Source organism: Ovis aries, chromosome 1, assembly GCF_016772045.2.
Source record: "Ovis aries strain OAR_USU_Benz2616 breed Rambouillet chromosome 1, ARS-UI_Ramb_v3.0, whole genome shotgun sequence".
Lineage (NCBI taxonomy): Eukaryota > Metazoa > Chordata > Mammalia > Artiodactyla > Bovidae > Ovis > Ovis aries.
This window is the reverse complement of record NC_056054.1, coordinates 26,310,553-26,332,143: the sequence shown is the minus strand read 5'-3', so window position 1 is coordinate 26,332,143 and position 21,591 is coordinate 26,310,553. Positions and strand designations below refer to the sequence as shown.

Genomic DNA, 21,591 nt, shown 5'->3' with positions numbered 1-21,591 from the left:
TTCAGAGCAGATATCACATATGATCTCCTGTTCTCCTCCAAGTATTTAGCATTTTTCCACATCCCACTTTGCAAATATTTCTTGCGTATCAGTTATGTATTAGGTGCTGCAAATAATAATAATTCTCTTTATATATATGGAATGCTTTATAGTTTTTTACACCTATACATCCATTGTCATGAAATTAACATCTATGCATTACTATCGTCTAATCCACAGATTCCATTCGTTTATCCAACTGTCCCAATAACTTCCTTTATAGTGATGCATTTAATTTTCAAATCTCATTAATCTTAAAGTAAAACAGTTCCTGAACCTTTGATTTTCATAACCTTGATCTTTTAAAGATCATATAAATTATTTTACAGAATATTTCTCCCAATCTGTATTTCTGATGTTTCTTTTTAATTAGATTCAGGTTTTACATTTTCAGAGGGACAGCACAGAAGTATGTTGGTTTTTTCCCTCAATGCATACCATTCAGTTCAGTTCAATCGCTCAGTCGTGTCCGACTCTTTCTGACCCCATACACTGCAGTATGCCAGGATTCCCTGTCCATCACCAACTTCTGGAGTTCACCCAAACTCATGTCCATTGAGTCAGTGATGCCATCCAACCATCTCATCCTCTGTTGTCTCCTTCTCCTCAGACTTTCAATCTTTCCAAGCACCAGGTTCTTTTCAAATGGGTCAGCTCTTCACATCAGGTGGCCAAAGTACTGGAGTTTCAGTTTCAACATAAGTCCTTCCAATGAACACTCAGGACTGATCTTTAGGATGGGCTAGTTGAATCTCCTTGCTGTCCAAGGGACTCTCAAGAGTCTTCTCCAACATCACAGTTCAAATGCATCAATTCTTTGGCATTCAGCTTTCTTTACAGTCCAACTCTCACATCTATACATGACTACTGGAAAACCATAGCCTTGACTAGATGGACCTTTGTTGGCAAAGTAATGTCTCTGCTTTTTAATATGCTGTCTAGGTTGGTTACAACTTTCCTTCCAAGGAGTAAGCATCTTTTAGTTTTATGGCTGCATGAAAATCATTATCTGCAGTGATTTTGGAGCCCCCAAAATTAATGTCTGCCACTGTTTCCCCATCGACTTGCTATGAACTGATGGGACCAGATGCCATGATCTTAGTTTTCTGAATGTTGAGCTTTAAGCCAACTTTTTCACTCTCCTCTTTCACTTTCATCAAGAAGCTCTTTAGTTCTTCTTACCTTTCTGCCATAAGGGTGGTGTCATCTGCATGTCTGAGATTATTGATATTTCTCCCGGCAATCTTGATTCCAGCTTGTGCTTCATCTAGCCTAGCATTTCTCATGATGTAGTCTGCATGTAAGTTAAATAAGCAGGGTGACAAATACAGCCTTGACGTACTCCTTTTCCTATTTGGAGCCAGTCTGTTGTTCCACGTCCAGTTCTAACTGTTGCTTCCTGACCTGCATACAGATTTCTCAAGAGGTAGGTCAGGTGATCTGGTATTCCCATCTCTTTCAGAATTTTCCACAGTATATTGCGATCCACACAATTAAAGGCTTTGTCATAGTCAATAAAGCAGAAATAGATGTTTTTCTGGAACTCTCTCACTTTTTCCATGATCCAGCAGATATTGGCAATTTGATCTCTGGTTCCTCTGCCTTTTCTAAAACCAGCTTGAACATCTGGAAGTTCACGGTTCACATATTGTTGAAGCCTGGCTTGGAGAATTTTGAGCATTACTTTACTAGCATGTGAGATGAGTGCAATTGTGCATTGAGCATTCTTGGCAATGCCTTTCTTTGGGATTGGAATGAAAACTGACCTTTTCCAGTCCTGTGGCCCCTGCTGAGTTTTCCAAATGTGCTGGCATATTGAGTGCAGCACTTTCACATCATCATCTTTTAGGATTTGAAACAGCTCAACTGGACTTCCATCACCTCCACTAGCTTTGTTCATAGTGATGCTTCTTAAGGTCCACTTGACTTCACATTCCAGGCTGTCTGGCTCTCAGTGAGTGATCGCACCATCATGATTATCTGGGTCATGAAAATCTTTTTTGTACAGTTCAATTTGTTCATTATTGATGCTGTGTTCACAGATTAAATGGTACTTGCCAGGCCTTTTCTTTGTGAAATTGTTCTTTTCTCCGTGAAATTGTTCTTTTCTCCTTAATCACTAAGAGTTTTGCAGGGAGTTACTTTGAGACCGTGCAAATTTCCCATTCTTCATCAAATTTTCACCAAGTTAGCATACATAGATGTTTCTTGGTTATTATTGTTACGATCATCAAATGATTTCCATCATGAATGAAATTCCTACATTCATTATTACAAAATGCCACTGAAACAAAAAGTTTTCTTTTCTCCCTATTTATTTCTTTATATCAGTTCAGATGCATGCATTCCTATTCTATACAATGGACTATAATCATTTATCATCATTATTTATTTTGATTTTTTTCAAGTCGTCCCTATTCTGGTCCTGTGGGGAGAAGAACAGCCTCTTCAAGCTATTCTTTGTGTTGTTTTGACAGGTCTTCACCATTCTCTGAATATTTCCTTATTTTTTGGCATACAACATGTTTCAGATTCATCTTGTACCTTCCCTGCCCTAGAGCCTTGAAATCAGCCATTTCTCCAACAAGCCCTGGTTCCTGTCAATGGAAAATTGCCTTTTAGTGGAGAGCAGCATTTAGAAACAAAGACGGAGGTATTAGATATGCTCATTGCTTTTGGGGTGTCACTGCTCCCAGGCCCTCTCAGCAAACATGGCTTGAAAATATGTCATGCATATATGTACTCACATATGCATGTGTACATGAACATCCACCTCTATATTTACATCTAGCAATTAAAAATTGTCAGCCCACATGGGATACCCACAATTCTAGTCCAATACTACAGATTTCATTCTGATTCCTATCTTTTCATATCTGTAACTCCCTTCTCACACAGTGAGGAAACTGGCTCCCATTATCTTCAGTATATTTACTAATCTGATAAATCACTCCTGTATGTAACCAATCTCCATTACCACCACTGCCCTCTCCCCTCACCTTCCTCATTCTGCTAGGACTCAGACACATTGCACCCTCAGCCCACGTATTCACCCTCCTCATATGGCTCATGCTCTAACACTTCTCCTCAGGCAGCTCTTGCATACCTGGGTGCAGGTTCCTATCTTGATTAGCCCCACTTATGCAAATGGCTTTTAGACATAAATATTCAGAAAGGAAGGGAAGAAGAATGATGGAAAACGAGACACTTTCTTTTTTAAATTGAAGTATAACTGATTCACAAAGTTGTGTTAGTTTTAGGTTCACAGCAAAGTGATTCAGCTATATATGCACAGCTGAACTTGAGCAAACTCCGGGAGACAATGGAGGACAGGGAATTCTTTTGTGCTGCATTACAGAGTCGGACATGACTTAGTGACTGAACAACAACAACACACACATATACATATACATATATATACACACACCACTGAGCCACCAAGGAAGCCCTGTATATGTTAATCTGAATGTAATCTGGGGGCTACATTCAATGGGGTTGAAAGAATTAGACATGACTCAGTGACAAAACCACCACCACCACCTCTCTTCTGAATCCCTAGGTCTCTTGAAACTTCAGTTTTCTCTCCTTTTTCCTGTATTGTTCATTTTTTAATTCAACAAGTATTTATTGAATATTCTCTATATGTCAGATGCTATTGTTGATGTTGGCTATATGGGGGGAGAAAAGACAAAGTACTAATTCTCCAATGGACTTTATAAAATAGAGAACATATATAGACAACAAGCTAATGGGCAAATAATACAATTTCAGATAATAAGTGTATGTGAAATAAATTCAGATAATATGTGTGTGTGTGTGTGTGTGTGTGCGGTGTGAGTTGCTCAGTAGTGTCTGACTCTTTGTGACCCCATGGACTGTAGCCCACCAGGCTCCTCTGTATAAAATTCTCCAGGCAAAAACACTGGAGTGGGTAACCATTCCCTTCTCCAAGGGATCTTCCAGAACCAGGGGTCAAACCCAGGTCTCCTGCATTGCAGGCAGATTCTTTACTGCCTCAGCCACCAGGGAAGCCCTTATTTTAGATAGAATTGTAAGAGAAGGCCTCTCTTAAGAGGTGACATTTGAGCTGACATACAATGGTGAGAAGGAACCAGTGATGCAAAACGTAAAGGAAGAACAGTCCAAGCAAAGGAACAGACATAATGATCCTAAGGCAAGAAAAATCCTTATATTTCAGAAGACATTAAGAAAGCCAGTATGAATGGAGCAGAGGGCAGAATGGTAGTGAAGTCACTCTGTCATGTCTGACTCTTTGCGACCCCGTGGACTGTAGCCCACCAGACTCCTCCGTCCATGGGATTCTCCAGGCAAGAATCCTGGAGTGGGTTGCCATTTCCTCCTCCAGGGGATCTTCCCGACCCAGGGATTGAACCCAGGTCTCCCACATTGCAGGCAGATGCAATAAACAGAGGAAGAACAGAAATCATATACGAGTCTTATAGGCTTTGAAAAACAGCTAGATTTTATTCAAAGTGATAAATCACTGATAGGTCTTAAAAAGGGGAGTAATATGATCTCATTTCTGATTCATATATTTTAAGTATCATTTTATATCTTCACATTTTCCCTCACAGGCTGAATCTCAAAATCTGTCTCTTTAGATCAGAAATCAGGAGCACTTACAAATGAGGAGTATTTGTAACAGATAAACTAGTGATAAATGGGCTTCCCAGTTGGCTCAGCGGGTGAAGAATCTACCTGCCATGCAAGAAATGTGGGTTCAATCCCCGAGTCAGGAAGATCCTTTGGAGGAGGGCAAGGCAACCCATTCCGGTATTCTTGCCTGGAGAATCCCATGGATAGAAGAGCCTGGCGGGCTATAGTCCATAGGGATGCAAAGAGTTGGACACAACCGAAATGTCTGAGCATGCATGCACACAATTTGTGGTAAAGAATCCACCTGTCAATGCAGGAGATGCAAGAGACAAGGGTTTGATCCCTGGCATGAGAAGAGACCCTGGAGAAGAAAATGGCAACCCATTCTAGTATTCTAGCCTGGAAAATTCCATGCACAGAGAGCCTGGCAGCTACAGTCCATGCGATCAGAGTCAGACATGACTGAAATACTCAGGAGCACGAGCAATTCACAGTTTAGAGTTACTCTTAACTTATTTTGAAGTTTGAACACCAAATTATTCCTAGAAGTATGCTTATAGTACAGGAGAAAACTATTTTTATAGTCACAAAAATTCCTTGGTATGTTTTGCACATATTTAGTCTCACAACAGAAGGTTCAACAAGAATATGCCTACTTCCTGACCTAGATACAAGGCTACCAAACGTGGAGTGGGCAGGACATTAATAACTAAAGCTCCAAAGGCATAATTGCCTAGAGTGTGGGCCCAGGACTTAACAGTAAATATGTTGTTTACCTATTTCCTCTTTCTGTGCCTTTCCTCCCACATTTAGCAATGTCTTCATCCACCCTAGGTTCATGGTGATCTCAAGGTGGCCATGGGGTGCTTCAATAAGGGGGAATCAGAACAAATGCATTCACAAAATGGTGCTTATTTTAAATTTCTCTCAAGGGTATTACTGGCATTTAGGAGGAGTTGTAAAGATAACAGTGCATCATTAATAGGGGAGTTTTAGACACTAAAGTAAAATAGATAACTCTGCACTCTTACTCGACTTAGAATCAACACTCCACATTTCCAATTTATCCTCTTGTAAGCTTCAAGAGAACAGGAAAACTTCTTGTTCGTTACTCTATTTCCAGTGTCTGGTACATGTTAGAGCTCACTTTGTTGGCTAAATTAATAAATGAATGCCTAATTACAGACTGTTACTATATTGCAATAGTAATATAGTAATAGCCTGTTACTAAAGAGATGGGAATACCAGACCTGACCTGCCTCTTGAGAAACCTATATGCAGGTCAGGAAACAATAATTAGAACTGGACATGGAACAAAAGACTAGTTCTAAATAGGAAAAGGAGTACGTCAAGGCTGTATATTGTCACCCTGCTTATTTAACTTATATGCAGAGTACAGTCAGCTCCCGGTCTTGTTTTTGCTGACTGTATAGAGCTTCTCCACCTTTGGCTGCAAAGAATATAATCAATCTGCTTTCGGTGTTGACCATCTGGTGATGTCCATGTGTAGGGTCTTCTCTTGTGTTGTTGGAAGAGGGTGTTTGCTATGACCAGTGCATTTTCTTGGCAAAACTCTAGTAGTCTTTGCCCTGCTTCATTCCACATTCCAAGGCCAAATTTGCCTGTTACTCCAGGTGTTTCTTGACTTCCTACTTTTGCATTCCAGTCCCCTATAATGAAAAGGACATCTTTTGGGTGTTAGTTCTAAAAGATCTTGTAGGTCTTCATAAAACTATTCAACTTCAGTTTCTTCAGCGTTACTGGTTGAGGCATAGACTTGGATAACTGTGATATTGAATGGTTTGCCTTGGAGACAAACAGAGATCATTCTGTCGTTTTGAGATTGCATCCAAGTACTGCATTTCGAACTCTTTTGTTGACCATGATGGCTACTCCATTTCTTCTGAGGGATTCCTGCCCGCAGTAGTAGATATAATGGTCATCTGAGTTACATTCACCCATTCCAGTCCATTTTAGTTCGCTGATTCCTAAAATGTCGACGTTCACCCTTGCCATCTCGTTTGACCACTTCCAATTTGCCTTGATTCGTGGACCTGACATTCCAGGTTCCTATGCAATATTGCTCTTTACAGCATCGGACCTTGCTTCTATCACCAGTCACATCCACAACTGGGTATTGTTTTTGCTTTGGCTCCACCCCTACATTCTTTCTGGAATTATTTCTCCACTGATCTCCAGTAGCATATTGGGCACCTAATAACCTGGGGAGTTCCTCTTTTGGTATCCTATCATTTTGCCTTTTCATACTGTTCATGGGGTTCTCAAGGCAAGAATACTGAAGTGGCTTGCCATTCCCTTCTCCAGTGGATCACATTCTGTCAGGCCTCTCTACCATGACCCGCCCATCTTGGGTTGCACCGTAGGCATGGCTTGGTTTCATTGAGTTAGACAAGGCTGTGGTCCTAGTGTGATAAGATTGACTAGTTTTCTGTGAGTATGGTTTCAGTGTGTCTGCCCTCTGATGCCCTCTTGCAACATTTACCATCTTACTTGGGTTTCTCTTACCTCAGCGTAGGGTATCTCTTCACAGCTGCTCCAGCAAAGCACAGCCGCTGCTCCTTACCTTGGACGAGGGGTATCTCCTTACCGCCACCATTCCTGACCTTCAACGTGGCATAGCTCCTCTAGGTCCTCCTGCACTGCGCAGCCACCACTCCTTGGGTAGCTCCTCCCGGCTGCCGCCCTGACCTCGGACACCGGGTGTCTCCTCCCGGCCACCACTGACCTCGGACGCAGGGTAGCTCCTCTTGGCCGCCGCCCCTGACCTCGGACTCGGGGTGTCTCCTCCCGGCCCCCACCCCTGACCTCAGATGCAGGGTAGCTCCTCTCGGCCGTTCTGCGCCATCGCAGCCTGGCACTCTAGGCCGCTGCCCCTGACCTCGGACCTGGGGTAGCTCCTCTCAGCCGCGCCTGTGCTTAGTGAGCTGGCTCCCAGCCGCCTGCGCTTAGTGATTAAGGGTCTAGATCTGATAGATAGAGTGCCTGATGAACTATGGAATGAGGTTTGTGACACTGTACATGAGACAGGGATCGAGACCATCCCCATGGAAAAGAAATGCAAAAAAGCAAAATGGCTGTCTGAGGAGGCCTTACAAATAGCTGTGAAAAGAAGAGAGGTGAAAAGAAGAGAGGGGAAAAGCAAAGGAGAAAAGCAAAGATATAAACATCTGAATGTAGAGTTCCAAAGAATAGCAAGAAGAGATAAGAAAGCCTTCTTCAGCGATCAATGCAAAGAAATAGAGGAGAACAACAGAATGGGAAAGACTAGAGATCTCTTCAAGAAAATCAGAGATACCAAGGGAACATTTGATGCAAAGATGGGCTCGATAAAGGACAGAAATGGTATGGACCTAACAGAAGCAGAATATATTAAGAAGAGGTGGCAAGAATACACAGAAGAACTGTACAAAAAGATTTTCACGACCCAGATAATCATGATGATGTGATCACTAATCTAGAGCCAGACATCTTGGAAAGCGAAGTCAAGTGGGCCTGAGAAAGCATCACTACGAACAAAGCTAGTGGAGGTGATGGCATTCCAGTTGAGCTGTTTCAAATCCTGAAAGATGATGCTGTGAAAGTGCTGCACTCAATATGCCAGCAAGTTTGGAAAACTCAGCAGTGGCCACAGGACTGGAAAAGGTCAGTTTTCATTCCAATCCCAAAGAAAGGCAATGCCAAAGAATGCTCAAACTACTGCACAATTGCACTCATCTCACATGCTGGTAAAGTAATGTTCAAAGTTCTCCAAGCCAGGCTTCAGCAATACGTGAACCGTGAACTCCCTGATGTTCAAGCTGGTTTTAGAAAAGGCACAGGAACCAGAGATCAAATTGCCAACATCTGCTGGATCATGGAAAAAGCAAGAGAACTCCTGAAAAACATCTATTTATGCTTTATTGACTATGTCAAAGCCTTTGCGTGGATCACAATAAACTGTGGAAAATTCTGAAACAGATGGGAATACCAGACCACCTGACCTACCTCTTGAGAAACCTGTATGCAAGTCAGGAAGCAACAGTTAGAACTGGACATGGAACAACAGACTGGTTCCAAAGAGGAAAAGGAGTACGTCAAGGCTGTCTATTGTCACCCTGCTTATTTAACTTCTATGCAGAGTACATCATGAGAAATGCTGGACTGGAAGAAACACAAGCTGGAATCAAGATTGCTGGGAGAAATATCAATAACCTCAGATATGCAGATGACACCACCCTTAAGAAAGTTCAAAGGAGCTGAAAAGCCTCTTGATGAAAGTGAAAGAGGAGAGTGAAAAAGTTGGCTTAAAGCTCAACATTCAGAAAACGAAGATCATCACATCTGGTCCCATCACTTCATGGGAAATAGATGGGGAAACAGTGTCTGACTTTATTTTTTTGGGCTCCAAAATCACTGCAGATGGTGACTGCAGCCATGAAATTAAAAGACGCTTACTCCTTGGAAGAAAAGTTATGATCAACCTAGACAGTATATTCAAAAGCGGAGACATTACTTTGCCGACTAAGGTCTGTCTAGCCAAGGCTATGGTTTTTCCTGTGGTCGTGTATGGATGTGGGTTGGACTGTGAAGAAGGCTGAGCGCCAAAGGATTGATGCATTTGAACTGTGGTGTTGGAGAAGACTCTTGAGAGTTGCTTGGACTGCAAGGAATCCAACCAGTCCATTCTTAAGGAGATCAGCCCTGGGATTTCATTGGAAGTAATGATGCTAAAGCTGAAGCTCCAGTACCTTGGCCACCTCATGCGAAGAGTAGACTCATTGGAAAGGACTCAGATGTTGGGAGGTATTGGGGGCAGGAGGAGAAGGGGACAACAGAGGATGAGATGGCTGGATGGCATCACGGACTCAATGGACGTGAGTCTGAGTGAACTCCGGGAGTTGGTGATGGACAGGGAGGCCTGGTGTGCTGCGATTCATAGGGTCACAAAGAGTCGGACACGACTGAGCGACTGAACTAGACTGAACACATATATAGCCATAGTCTGGTGAACTGCAAGATTCAGAGGTCTCTTTATAAAAGGAAAAACAGGTCACACTTTAGGATGTGGCCTTGATTCTAGTCAGAAAATTCCAATTTTTATCTGAATTTGAAGCTTCCCTACTGTAATGTATATATGACCAATCTAAATATATCAAAAAGCAGACATTACTTTGACAACAAAGGTCAAGGCTATAGTTTTTCCAGTGGTCATATATTGCTGTGAGAGTTGGACTATAAAGAAAGTGAGCAGAGAATTGATGCTTTTCAACTGTGGTTTTGGAGAAGTCTCTTAAGAGTCCCTTGGACTGCAAGGAGATCCAACCCGTCCATCCTAAAGGAGATCAGGCCTGAATACTCATTGGAAGGACTGATGCTGAAGCTGAAACTCCAATACTTTGGCCACCTGATGTGAAGAGCTGACTCATCTGAAAAGACCGTGATGCTGGGAAAGATTGAGGGCAGGAGGAGAAGGGGACGACAGAGGATGAGATGGTTGAATGGCATCACCAACTCGACGGACATGGGTTTGGGTGGACTCCGGGAGTTGGTGATGGACAGGGAGGCCTGGCGTGCTGCGATTCATGAGGTTAGAGTCGGACACGACTGAGCGACTGAACTGAACGCTGTGAACTCTCGTCTGCGAGGGAGCTAAAAAATGTTTTCGCACAATAGAGTGAACACATCTACACCTGTCTTTTAAACACTTTCTAGGCCTTAAGGGCGAGCAGGACTAATGTCTGGCAGACTACAAAAAAGGAGACTCAAAACGACTATTTCTATCGTTCAGCCCAGCTCCACTCAGATGCCGCTTCCATCCGGGGGCAGAAAAATACTTCCGGCGTTCTGCTTTAACGTGCTGAGTCACTGGCAAAGTCTCCACCCCAGGTTTGAGAAGCAGGATGCACAAAATATGACATAAATGGTGGGGGAAAGGCTGGGGGATTAACTTTCTCCACTCGCTTACCAGTTTTCGCATCAGGGGAATATTTTCCTCTGAGCCACAGAGCCCACGCAGTTGCTACCTCAAACCACCTCCACGCTTACGTCATAAACGCTGCGCAGCAGTCCCTCTCCCTTCTCCCGTCGTCCTCCGCGCCGCTCTCTCCGCCTCTTCTTCTTCGCCCCTCCTACCTCTGGTTTCGAAAAGCTCGCTGGGTGCTCTGAGAATCCGGCCCGGTCTCTGGCTCCTTTTTTTATTCCCTGTTCCTATTGGTTAGTTACTTGCACGTGACTGCTCTCTTGCCTTTTGATTGGTTAATATCAGTTGCGTCATCGCCGGTCCGGAGGGCGGGGGGGATGAGGGAAGTTGGCTTGAGGGAGACCGGATTGGGGGAGGGGTTCAGGCCTGTCCACCTCAGCGGCTGCGGCAGCAACAGCGCCGGCCGCCACCGCCTCTGGAACGCGGAGGAGGAGGAGCGGCTGGAAGAGTAGGAGGAGGAGGTGGACCGTAGGGAACGGCATGCCCAGCGTTCCGGCTTGGTAGTGAATGCTGAGGAGAGTCGCGGTTGCTGCAGTCTGTGCCACCGGGAGGAAGTTGTGTGAGGCCGGGCGGGAGCTCGCGGCGCTTTCGAGAATAGAAGCGCGGGGTCGGTGTGAAGACTCGGCGGCTGCCAGACGCTTTCCTACACTGACCATGCCTGGAAGGAACAAGGCGAAGTCCACCTGCAGCTGCCCTGACCTGCAGCCCAATGGACAAGATTTGGGCGAGAGCGGCCGGGTTGCCCGTCTCGGAGCCGATGAATCTGAGGAGGAGGGACGGAGGGGGCCTGTCAATAATGCCGGAGACCCTGAGATCATTAAGTCTCCCAGCGACCCCAAGCAGTACCGGTAAGGGAGGAGGCTTGAACCCGGGAGAAGAGCGGGAGGCGGGCCTCTCTGTTCCCGCTGTGGTCACTTTTATCCTAATCTTCCGAAGGAGCATCAGGGGCACTATTTCCCACGCCAAAAACTTGCTTGGATGGAGGTGGCAAGGGCTGCTGCTGCTGCTGCTAAGTCGCTTCAGTCGTGTCTGACTCTGTGCGACCCCATAGACGGCAGCCCACCAGGCTCCCCCATCCCTGGGATTCTCTAGGCAAGAATACTGGAGTTGGTTGCCATTTCCTTCTCCAATGCATGAAAGTGAAAAGTCAAAGTGAAGTCGCTCAGTCGTGTCCGACTCTTCGCGACCCCATGGACTGCAGCCCACCAGGCTCCACCGTCCATGGGATATTCCAGGCAAGAGTACTGGAGTGGGGTGCCATTGCCTTCTCCAGGCAAGGGCAGTTAGGGCCATCTATGTGGTTGGTGTCAGCTCTAAGAGGGGGAGATCTTGGGTTCCACCAGAAATCAGGAAGTTAGAATGGGGAGGGTTTGTTCGAGTAGTTTTGACATTCTCTCAGGCAAGAATGGAGGTTTTTCTTTCGTTTTTTTTTTTAAACTTATTATTTTGTATTGGGGTATAGCGGATTAACAGTATTGTAGTAGTTTCAAGTGAACAAACAAGGAATTCAGCCATACAAATGCATGTATCCGTTCTCCCCCAAAACGCTCACCTGTCCAGGCTGCCACATAACATTGAGCAGAGGTCCATGTGCTATCCAATATCTTGTTGGTTATCCATTTTAACTATAGCAGTGTGTATCTGACTTTCCCAGATTCCTTTTTTCCACCAGTCAGCCATAAGTTCGTTTTCTAAAGGCTATGAATTTCAGGTTTTTTAAGTTCATTTTTTAAAAATAGATTCCATATATAAGGGATATCATATGGTATTTCTCCTTCTGTGACTTCACTCAGTACGACACTCTCTAGGTCCATTATTTCACTCTGTTTAATGGTTGAGTAATATTCCATTGTACTTGTGTACTATGTCTTTTATCCATTCCTCTGTCCATGGACATTTAGGTTGCTTCCGTGTCTTGGCTGTTGTAAATGGTGTTACAGTGAACACTGGAAGTGCAAGTATCTTTTCAGACCATGTTTTTCTCTGGATATATGCCCAGGAGTGGGATTGTAGGGTCGTATGGTAGCTCTGTTTTTACTTTTTTAAGGAACTTCCATACTATTCAAGAATGGGGTTTTTCTAAGGAAGGCAGGCTGGATGGTCAGGGATACTTGGTATTGTATTTAAGGAAAGATTGAAGGAGCTGGGGGTTTTAATTCTGAGGAGGATAGGTAAGGAGCATAGTGTCACTATCCACAACTACTTGAGGTGCCTGTATTTGAAAGGGGTAAAACTAATGGCTGAAAGTTACTAGAGGATCGTGTAGTTTCAGTCAGAGAACTTAGGTATTAATTAGAGTTAGAGTAGGCCTAAGATGAGGTAACTTATTTCCATGGGTTGTTTCTCATTGCTAAGAATGGTTGGGTGCCCTCTTCTAAGAATGTATTAGAGAGATCTTGAGTCTCATTTGGGTGAGTCAGAGAAGACTTGTAAGATTTCTCCCAATCCTGAATTTTTCAATTTTTGGTTTATACCGTAATCCTCTAAACATCTGTAATAACAATCCCCACCTAAATATTTTCTTCACATGTAACTTATTCCATAGAATGTCATGACTGTAATGTATTTTAAAGAGAGATTATATTGTCCAGCTTTATTTTAAAGGTTGAGGAAACTGAGATCCAGAGAGTTTGCTTCTCGCTTAAAATTACACACCTAAATAATTATAGAGTTGATATGAACACCCTGTTCATCTGACACCAAATCCAATGTACCATTTACTGATTTTTATCAAGTTTTTATTCATATTGTGTTGGAAGCTGAAGCACTCTGATTTTTTATTTGTTTTATGCCCCTACATTGTTAGAGCCGGAAAGAACCTTAGAGATAATATTTTTCACTCCCCGTCACCCCCAATGTCTATATGTGACTGAAACTAAGGTAGAGAAAGAAGTGTTTTAGCCCTAAATTGAAGATAGGCCTAATTTCTTCCTTCAGTCTAAGATTAACAGAACACAACTCCTTATACTGTTTTTCCCAGGCAATAGGTCTTTATGAATAGGCCATATTTGCCCTCCTTCTCATTAAAAATGTGGTTATATTAGAGCTAGTTGAAACTTTGAGAAAAGTTACTTAGTTTTTGCCATCCAGATTAAATAATAGCTTCAGGTTTTTTTTTTTTTTTTTACCTATATAAATTTACATAATATCAGATAATGTTTATAGAAAGTACTCTGTGTATCAGATATTCTAATTGCTTTCAATATATTCATTTAATGACCTCATTTTTGGCAAATTCATTTGAAAAATGCTAAAGTCTTACTGTATGCTATGCATTGAGTTATCTTTAAGTCTTTTCCAAAACATGGTTGAATGTAACTTAATAAATGATATTTTATTCTGGGTACTGGGTATATAAAGATGATTAAGAGTCCCTGCCTTCAGGGAGCTTCCAGTATAGTAGAGGGACATAGACACATTAAAAAGATATAATTAGAGCACTGGAGTTTTATAGAAACCATAATAGAAGTATGTGCTGGGTATAGCAAGGAATAAAATGAGAAGGGGTAAAACTCAACCTGGGGAGAAAGTTAGGAAAAGACTTCAAAGAGAAAAAAATGCTTAAAAGGTATTCTTTGAGTAGTTATGGCAGTTCTACATTTTTGTGGTCTTTTATTTTTTTATTACATTGTTGTAGTCTTTTGTCAAATCATTGTCGTCCTTAGTGTCTCAGTTTTCTTATTTTAAAGTGAAGGGTGTTGATTAAGACTAGCAATGTTTTCCAATAACTTCCTCTTCTTTCAAAAGAGCAGGTCCACGTTTATCTGTTCTATATACTAAAGTTTTCAGTTAGACTTTTAAAGGAAAGATTTTGTTACTTTAAAACAAAGGTGGGAAACCTAGATACTAGATGGTTTTTAAAGATTTACCCATCCCACAGTTAAATTCTCTGAATTTTGTAACCAGAAGTAGACAGGAGGTATATGCAGCAGAAGAGCTGAATTATCCTTCCAGGACCTGCTCAAATGTTATCTCTGTGAAGCCTTTCCAGGCGGAATTAATCCTGCCTTTCAGTGTATTTCACTGAGACTTTATACGTGATCCATTACAGTTCATATCCGTCGTATTATAATTTATTTTTTGAATGTGTGATTAAGTACCATAGGTGGACTTGATTAGAATATTTTGTTGAAAATAACACCTTGAAATAATTGTTTACCAATCTGCATTAAGTAATAGCCTGTGGATTTGTACTTCTCTGTGTAGTTTGTTTTAAGCTTTTTTGAAATGTTAATCATACCTCCAGGATATCTCTTCTGCTTTTTTTAAAGTGATCTATATAAATGCTTGATAAGTGTTGATTTTCTTCTCTTCTGGAAGGATTAGGGACTTTTTTTTTCCTGTGAAGTAGGCACTGAGGTCTGCCTAAGTGGTCCTCTAAGGAGTTGTTAGGGGAAGGAGTGGGAAACGTAAGGAAAGCCTTCAGTGCTAAAGGTTTGAAATAGTGTAGAGAATGAGTTAGGTATACTTAAGAAATACTAAAGAGAGAAGTTATGAGTTCTTGAGCATGAAAATTGTGTAAGTAAAGCAGTATATTAAGATTAAACTGCTGCTGCTGCTAAGTTGCTTCAGCGGTGTCCGACTCTGTGCGACCTCATAGATGGCAGCCCACCAGGCTCCTCTGTCCCTGGGATTCTCCAGGCAAGAATACTGGAGTGGGTTGCCATTTCCTTCTCCAAAAGATTAAGCTAGTAGTAGCTTAATCAGTAGTAGCTAAGATCCACAGGATGAGGCAAGACTGTTCTAAGAGGTAATTATAATTGTGTATTGACTGGTGTAGTGTTTCTCTAATTGATGTGTTCCCCTGTACACTCTTTTTTGCTTTCCTCTTATTAACCCAGTTTGCTAGGCTAAAAGTTTAGAATCCAGAGTTCAAGTCTGTTTTGCTCACTCATAGCTTCTCAGGTAGTATTTGTGGAATGTATAAATGCCCATGTGCCAGACATTTTCATGGAACTTCTGGGAATATTCTGCTAGAAACTTTTTAGATCAAATTTGTATCCTGGCCAATTTTTTAAAAAAAGAACTCAATTTTCAGAGGAAACAAGTATGAATAGGCAGGTAACAAAGAAAAAAAATGTGTTATAGAAATAATAATATGAATAGTGATATTGTAGTATGTTTAATTCATATAAAAGCTTGTGGCAGTTGGCGTATAATAAGCATTCAGATGTTAGCCATTATTCTTTTAATATGTTCACAATTATTAAATGATATTTATAGCACTGTAATAGCAAAAAATTGGCGATAACTTTATTGTCCATTCTTTGGCTAAAAATTGTTATTATACCATTCTATAGGAAAATAATAAGGATAGATGGTTTTATCTATCAATATGGAGAAATGTCCCATGGTTTACTATTGAATGAAAAAAGCCAGTTGCAAACCAAAATATATTGTACAACTCCATTTTTATAAAGAAAAATACCCCAGAAAACAATACTTCCCATTATATATTTACCTAAAATATAATTTTCTGTGTTTAGATATGCACAGAAATGATTAGAAATGATATTAAGCAAGCTTATTTCTAGAGAAAAGTAGAGATTTGACTTGAGTTGTTTACTTTTTAGTAATTAAAAAAGATTGATCAATAGACAAAGTATTATTTGTTTCTTGAAGGAAATTTAGATTTTTAATTTCCTACAATTATTCTATCCAGCACTAACCACTGGCAATGTTTTTTATAACCTTATTTCTTTTTTGCTATGCAGTTGTAATTTATAGTTTTAAAATGGTATATACCATATTTAACGAACGTGTGAACATTTTCTTGTTGTGCTTTTCAATATATTTTGTCTAGTTAGAAGTCCAAGGTATAGATATATCATAATTTAATCATTAGCATTTTATAGTCTAGATTGTCAGATTTTCTTTAATTTAGAAATCTGTTTATTCTCAACTGAATCTTTTAGTGTAGACTCAGTCATAATGGATTTGATAGATATGTAGGATAACTTTTGGTGATCTGGCTTTTTTTCTAGGATATTCTTTAATCGGGAGAACTGGCAGATAAGAAGATGGTTTGTTCTGGGACTTCCACTCTAACATAGGTCTTATATTCATACTGGTTCCTAGAATGAAGTCAGTCATTAAGCCTATCCAACTCAAAGAAAACTGAGTAGATTATAATTCCTTTCTAGTATGTATATTTCTCTCTCTCTCTCTCTTTTTTTTTTTGGTGGCAGGGATGATGGGCTTAGTTGTATGGTTGGACCAGAATTAATTTGCAGAAAGGTTGGAAGTTGATTGTAGTTTGAAAAGTTTGCTTGGTATTTTAGAGATGTGTCTATAGAAGTTTTATATTTTCATTACCACCACCACCCATGATCTTTGTTCTCCTAATAATAACTGGTATTTTTTTGGATTCTTACTAGGTACTAAAAATTTTATATAATATCTCATTTAATCTTTATAGTAACCCTATGCTAAATACTGTTTTATGAGAATATGCTACTGAGCAAGTACTGAGCACTAACTAGACTGTAAATGAATTGTGTTCTCTCATTTGGTTCCTTCTAAGCAAAGTTCTTTCCGTGGCAGATAAGGTCTACGTACCTCCATTTTTTGGTTCTTAACTTTCCAGTTTACTGTCTGTTAATATGGTTTTGTGCTACTTTTCTTGGCACATGCTATACTGTTTGGTCAAACATTACCTCCTCTGTGAACCTTTTAATTCTTCGTTCAGTCTTCCCCTCCTACATGTGAGTTATTTACACTCTTGTGTGCCCCTGTAGCAATTTTTTCAAGGTATTTCGTATTTTTGTAAGTACTCCTTTGTCTTTCCCCTCTATTATGCTGAAATTTTTGTAGATAGGGACTTTATTTGAGTCTTTGTATGCCTTCTTTTCTGTTATTGATAAATCAACTGTCTATATACGTAAGATCCATTTCTCTGCTTGTGCACTAGATCCTAGCCCCTCTTTATTGTTCCCAGCCACCAATTATTCTACCAGTTGTTCCCCTTTCACCCTGCATCATCAGTTTCCCCCTTTTACTTCTTCATTCCCATGAGCATACAAATATGCTGTATTGTTCCTGTCTTTGGGAAAAATGTTTGCTTACTCAGATCCCCTTGGATCTGTGCTCTTCCAGCTGCTCAAATTTCTCTATTTCCTGGATAGCAGATCTTGTTAAAAGAGTTATTCAAAATTTGCAGTTCATCTACTCCCATTGTTTATTTCTTGAACTTAGACTGGGCTTTTCCCACTGTGCTATTGAAAATAGCTATTTTCAAGATCACCAGTAACTTTTACAATTGGTTAGTTATCAAGTTCTTATCTTATTTGACCTTTCAGTATCTTATGGCACAGTTGATCATTTTTTTCCTTCTTTAGATGCTTTTTTTTTCAGTTGGCTTCCAGGTCAACACTGTTCTTAGTTCTCTTTCTGCCTCATTTGCAAGATTTCTCCTTATTTCCTTGACCTCTAAATTTTGGAGTGCCTCAACTGTCTGCCTTTGCTCCCTGTCTTGTGGCTTTAAATAGCACCCTGTATTTAATGATTTTACTTAGGTTCCCCCCATACTTTTTCTTACAGTTTTATTTTTCTTCATAGCACTTATTTTTAGTGCCATTTGTTATACTGTATATTTACTTGTTCATGAGAGCAAGGACTTTGTTTCGTTCATTACTGTGTCTCCAGTGCCTAGAATGGTACATTTCTCATGGCCTTGCTTCCATCCTTTTCTTCTCTGGCATGATTGTTATATAAGGATATGTTTTTCAGTCTTCCTTTTTAAAAATAATTTTATTTCCTGTTTTCATTTCAGATCAAAAAAATTCTTTTTTAAGGAATAAAACTGAATAGATAACCTTGAAGCATTTTGGATACTGCTCCCTCTTATTGCATTCCCTACCCTCTTTTTCCAGTGTTAACCGTTACCTGAATTTGGTATATATACCATTCCTAAGTATATTTTTATACTTTTTATTAAATATACATTTATGTATAAGCAGTATATGGTATTGTTTTCCCATGTTTTAAGATACATAACTAGAAGTTATGTCACATTGTATGTCTCAACTTTGTTTTTTTTTTTGATTTAACACTGCTTTTGAGATTTGTTCATACTGATAAGTGTAATACTAGTTATTTGTGTTAAATTATGTTTACTATCTTGTGTGAATATTTTGTAATTTGTTTGTTTTCCTACCACTGATCATATAGATTATTCCTAATTTTCTGTTATATTTTGTTTTCTGAGTATGTCACAATTTTATCTTTTCTCTGATTGTTACACATTTATTTCCAGTGCTTCAGCGAACATTTTTATATGTAACTCCTTGTGTACACATTTGAGAATTTATTTATGTACCTATAAGTGAAGTGACTGATTTTTAACTTTAGTATAGATACTGCCAAAGTACTGTTCTAATTGGTTGTACTATTTACATTTATTCTAGAGTTCCTGCTTCTGTATTTATTATCAATTCCTGATACCATTAGAATTCTTTTTTATTTGAGTATAATGGCTTCTCAAGTGGTGAAGTGGTAAAGAATCCTCCTTCCAGTGCTGGAGACTCAGGAGACATGTTCCTCCAGAAGATCCCCTGGAGTAGGAAGTGATAAACCGACTCCAATATTCTTGTCTGGGAAGTCCCATGGACAGTGGAGCCTGGTGGGCTTATAGTCCATGGGGTCGCAAAGAGTTGGGCACCACTGAGTGACAATATGCACACATATGCACACACAGTTGCTTTACAATGTTGTGAATCATCTGTACGTATATTCCCTCTTTTTTGGATTTCCTTCCCATTTAGGTCGCCATACAGCATTGAGTAGAGTTCCCTGTTCTATATGATCGGTTCTCCTTAGTTATCTATTTTATACATGGTGTATGTATGTCAGTCCCAATCTCCCAGTCCTTCACATTCCACCCCTCTTCACCCCTTGGTATCCATACATTTATATTCTGTGTCTGTGTCTCTATTTCTGCTTTACAGATAAGCTTATCTATTCCCAGGTGGTGCTAGTGGTAAAAGACCCACCTGCCAGTGCAGGAGACACAAGGGATGCGGGTTGGATCCCTGGCTCAGGAAGATCCCCTGGAGTAGGAAATGGCAACCCACTCCTGTGTTTTTGCCTGGAAAATTCTGTGGACAGAGAAGCCTGGCAGACTGCAGTTCATAGGGAGGTCACAAAGAGTCAGACACAGCTGAGCGACTAAGCACACACATTCCATTTTTCTAGATTCCACATATATGCGTTAATATACGATGTTTGTTTTTCTTTTTCTGACTTGTACCACTCTGTATGACGACAGTCTCTGGATCCATCCATGTCTCTGCAGATGGCACAGTTTTGTTCTTTTTTATGGCTGAGTAATATTCCATTATATGTAATATGTGTATGTATATATATACACACACACATCTTTGATTGTTGGTAGACAGCTTGGTTGCTTCCGTGTCCTGGCTGTTGTAAATAGTGCTGCAGTAAATATTGGGGTGCATGTATCTTTTTTAATTATGGCTTTCTCCAGGTATATGCCCAGGAGTGGGATTGTTGGATCATACAATTGTTGGATCATAGAACAATCATGTTCTAGTTTTAGTTTTTTTAAGGACCCTCCATGCTGTTTTCCATAGTGGTTATATCAATTTACATTCCTGCCAACAGTATAAGAGGAGTCCCTTTTCTCCACACCCTCTTCAGCATTTATTGTTTGTAGATTTTTTGACAATGGCCATTCTGACCAGTGTGAGGTGATACCCCATTGTAGTTTTGATTTGCATTTCCCTAATAATTAGTTATGTTTAGCATCTTTTTATGTGTTTGTTTGCCTCCTATATATCTTTGGGGAAAAAAATTATTAGGTCTTCTGTCTGTTTTTTGATTGTATTATTATTATTTTTTGATATTGACCTGCATGAGCTCTTTGTATATTTTAGAGATTAGATTAATCCTTTGTCAATTGCTTCATTTGCAAATATTTTCTTCCGTTCTGAGGATTGTCTTTTTGTCTTGTTTATCAAAAGCTTTTAAGCTTAATTAGGTCCTGTTTGTTTATTTTTGTTTTTATTTTCATTACTCTAGGAGGTGGATTGAAAAAGATTCTGCTGTAATTTGTGTCAGAGTGTTCTGCCTATGTTTTCCTCTAAGAGTTTATAGTGTCTGGCCTTTCATTTTGGTCTTTAATCCATTTTGAGGTTTTTGGGGTTTTTTTGTATGGTGTTAGGAAGTGTTCTGTTTTCCCAGCACCACTTGTTGAAGAGATTGTCTTTTCTCCATTGTATATGCTTGCCTCTTTTGTCATAGATTAGGTGGCCATAGGTGCATAGGTTTATCTCTGGGTTTTCTGTCCTGTATCATTGGTTTATATTTTTGTTTTTGTGCAAGTACCATACTGTCTTGATTACTATAGCTTTGTAGTGTAGTTTGAAATCAGGACTTTCCTGGTGGTCCAGATGGTAAAGAATCTGGCTGCAATGCAGGAGACCTGTGTTCAGTCCCTGGGTTGGAATGATCCCCTGGAGAAGATAATGCAGTCCGCTCCAGTATTCTTGACTGGAGAATCCCATGGACAGAGGAGCCTGGCAGGCTGTAGTCCAATGGGGTTGCAAAGAGTTGGACACTGCTGAGTGACTTCTACTTTACTTTACTTTGAAATCCAGAAGGTTGATTCCTCCAGCTTTGTTTTTCTTTCTCAAGATTGCTTTGGCTATTTGGGATCTCTTGGGTTTCCATACAAATTATAAAATAGTTTGTTCTAGTTCTGTGAAAAATGCCATTGGTAATTTATAGGGATTGCATTGAATCTGTAGATTTCTTCAAGTAATATAGTCAATTTTACAACTTTTATTCTTCCAAGAGTATGGTCTGTCTTTCCATCTGTTTGTGTTGTCTTTGATTTCTTTTCTTTTCTCTTTAGAGTTTGGACATTTTATTTCTGTATTTAATAGATTCTTTAAAGTAAAATCCATATTTCACAGATAAAATTATTTTTAAAATCA

At 40.2% G+C, this 21,591-nt stretch overlaps 1 protein-coding gene and 1 long non-coding RNA gene across 3 annotated transcripts in view; one reads left to right on the top strand and one right to left on the bottom strand.

Annotated features, from left to right (window-relative positions):
• Nucleotides 1-384: 384 nt before the first annotated feature.
• On the bottom strand, nt 385-10,792 carry LOC106990841 (uncharacterized). Its single transcript, XR_009599133.1, has 2 exons — nt 10,622-10,792; nt 385-2,636 (listed from the first exon to the last, which is right to left on the bottom strand). It is a non-coding gene; the product is annotated as an uncharacterized LOC106990841 (long non-coding RNA).
• Nucleotides 10,793-10,998: 206 nt separating this feature from the next.
• The window catches only part of NRDC (nardilysin convertase), a 112,037-nt gene continuing 101,444 nt past the window's right edge, over nt 10,999-21,591 (top strand). For both annotated transcript variants that reach the window (XM_004001969.6, XM_004001970.6), the window contains exon 1: nt 10,999-11,484. In XM_004001969.6, coding sequence (XP_004002018.1) covers nt 11,144-11,484 — 341 coding nt within the window. In that variant the 5' untranslated portion in view covers nt 10,999-11,143. The remainder of the gene's footprint in view (nt 11,485-21,591) is intronic.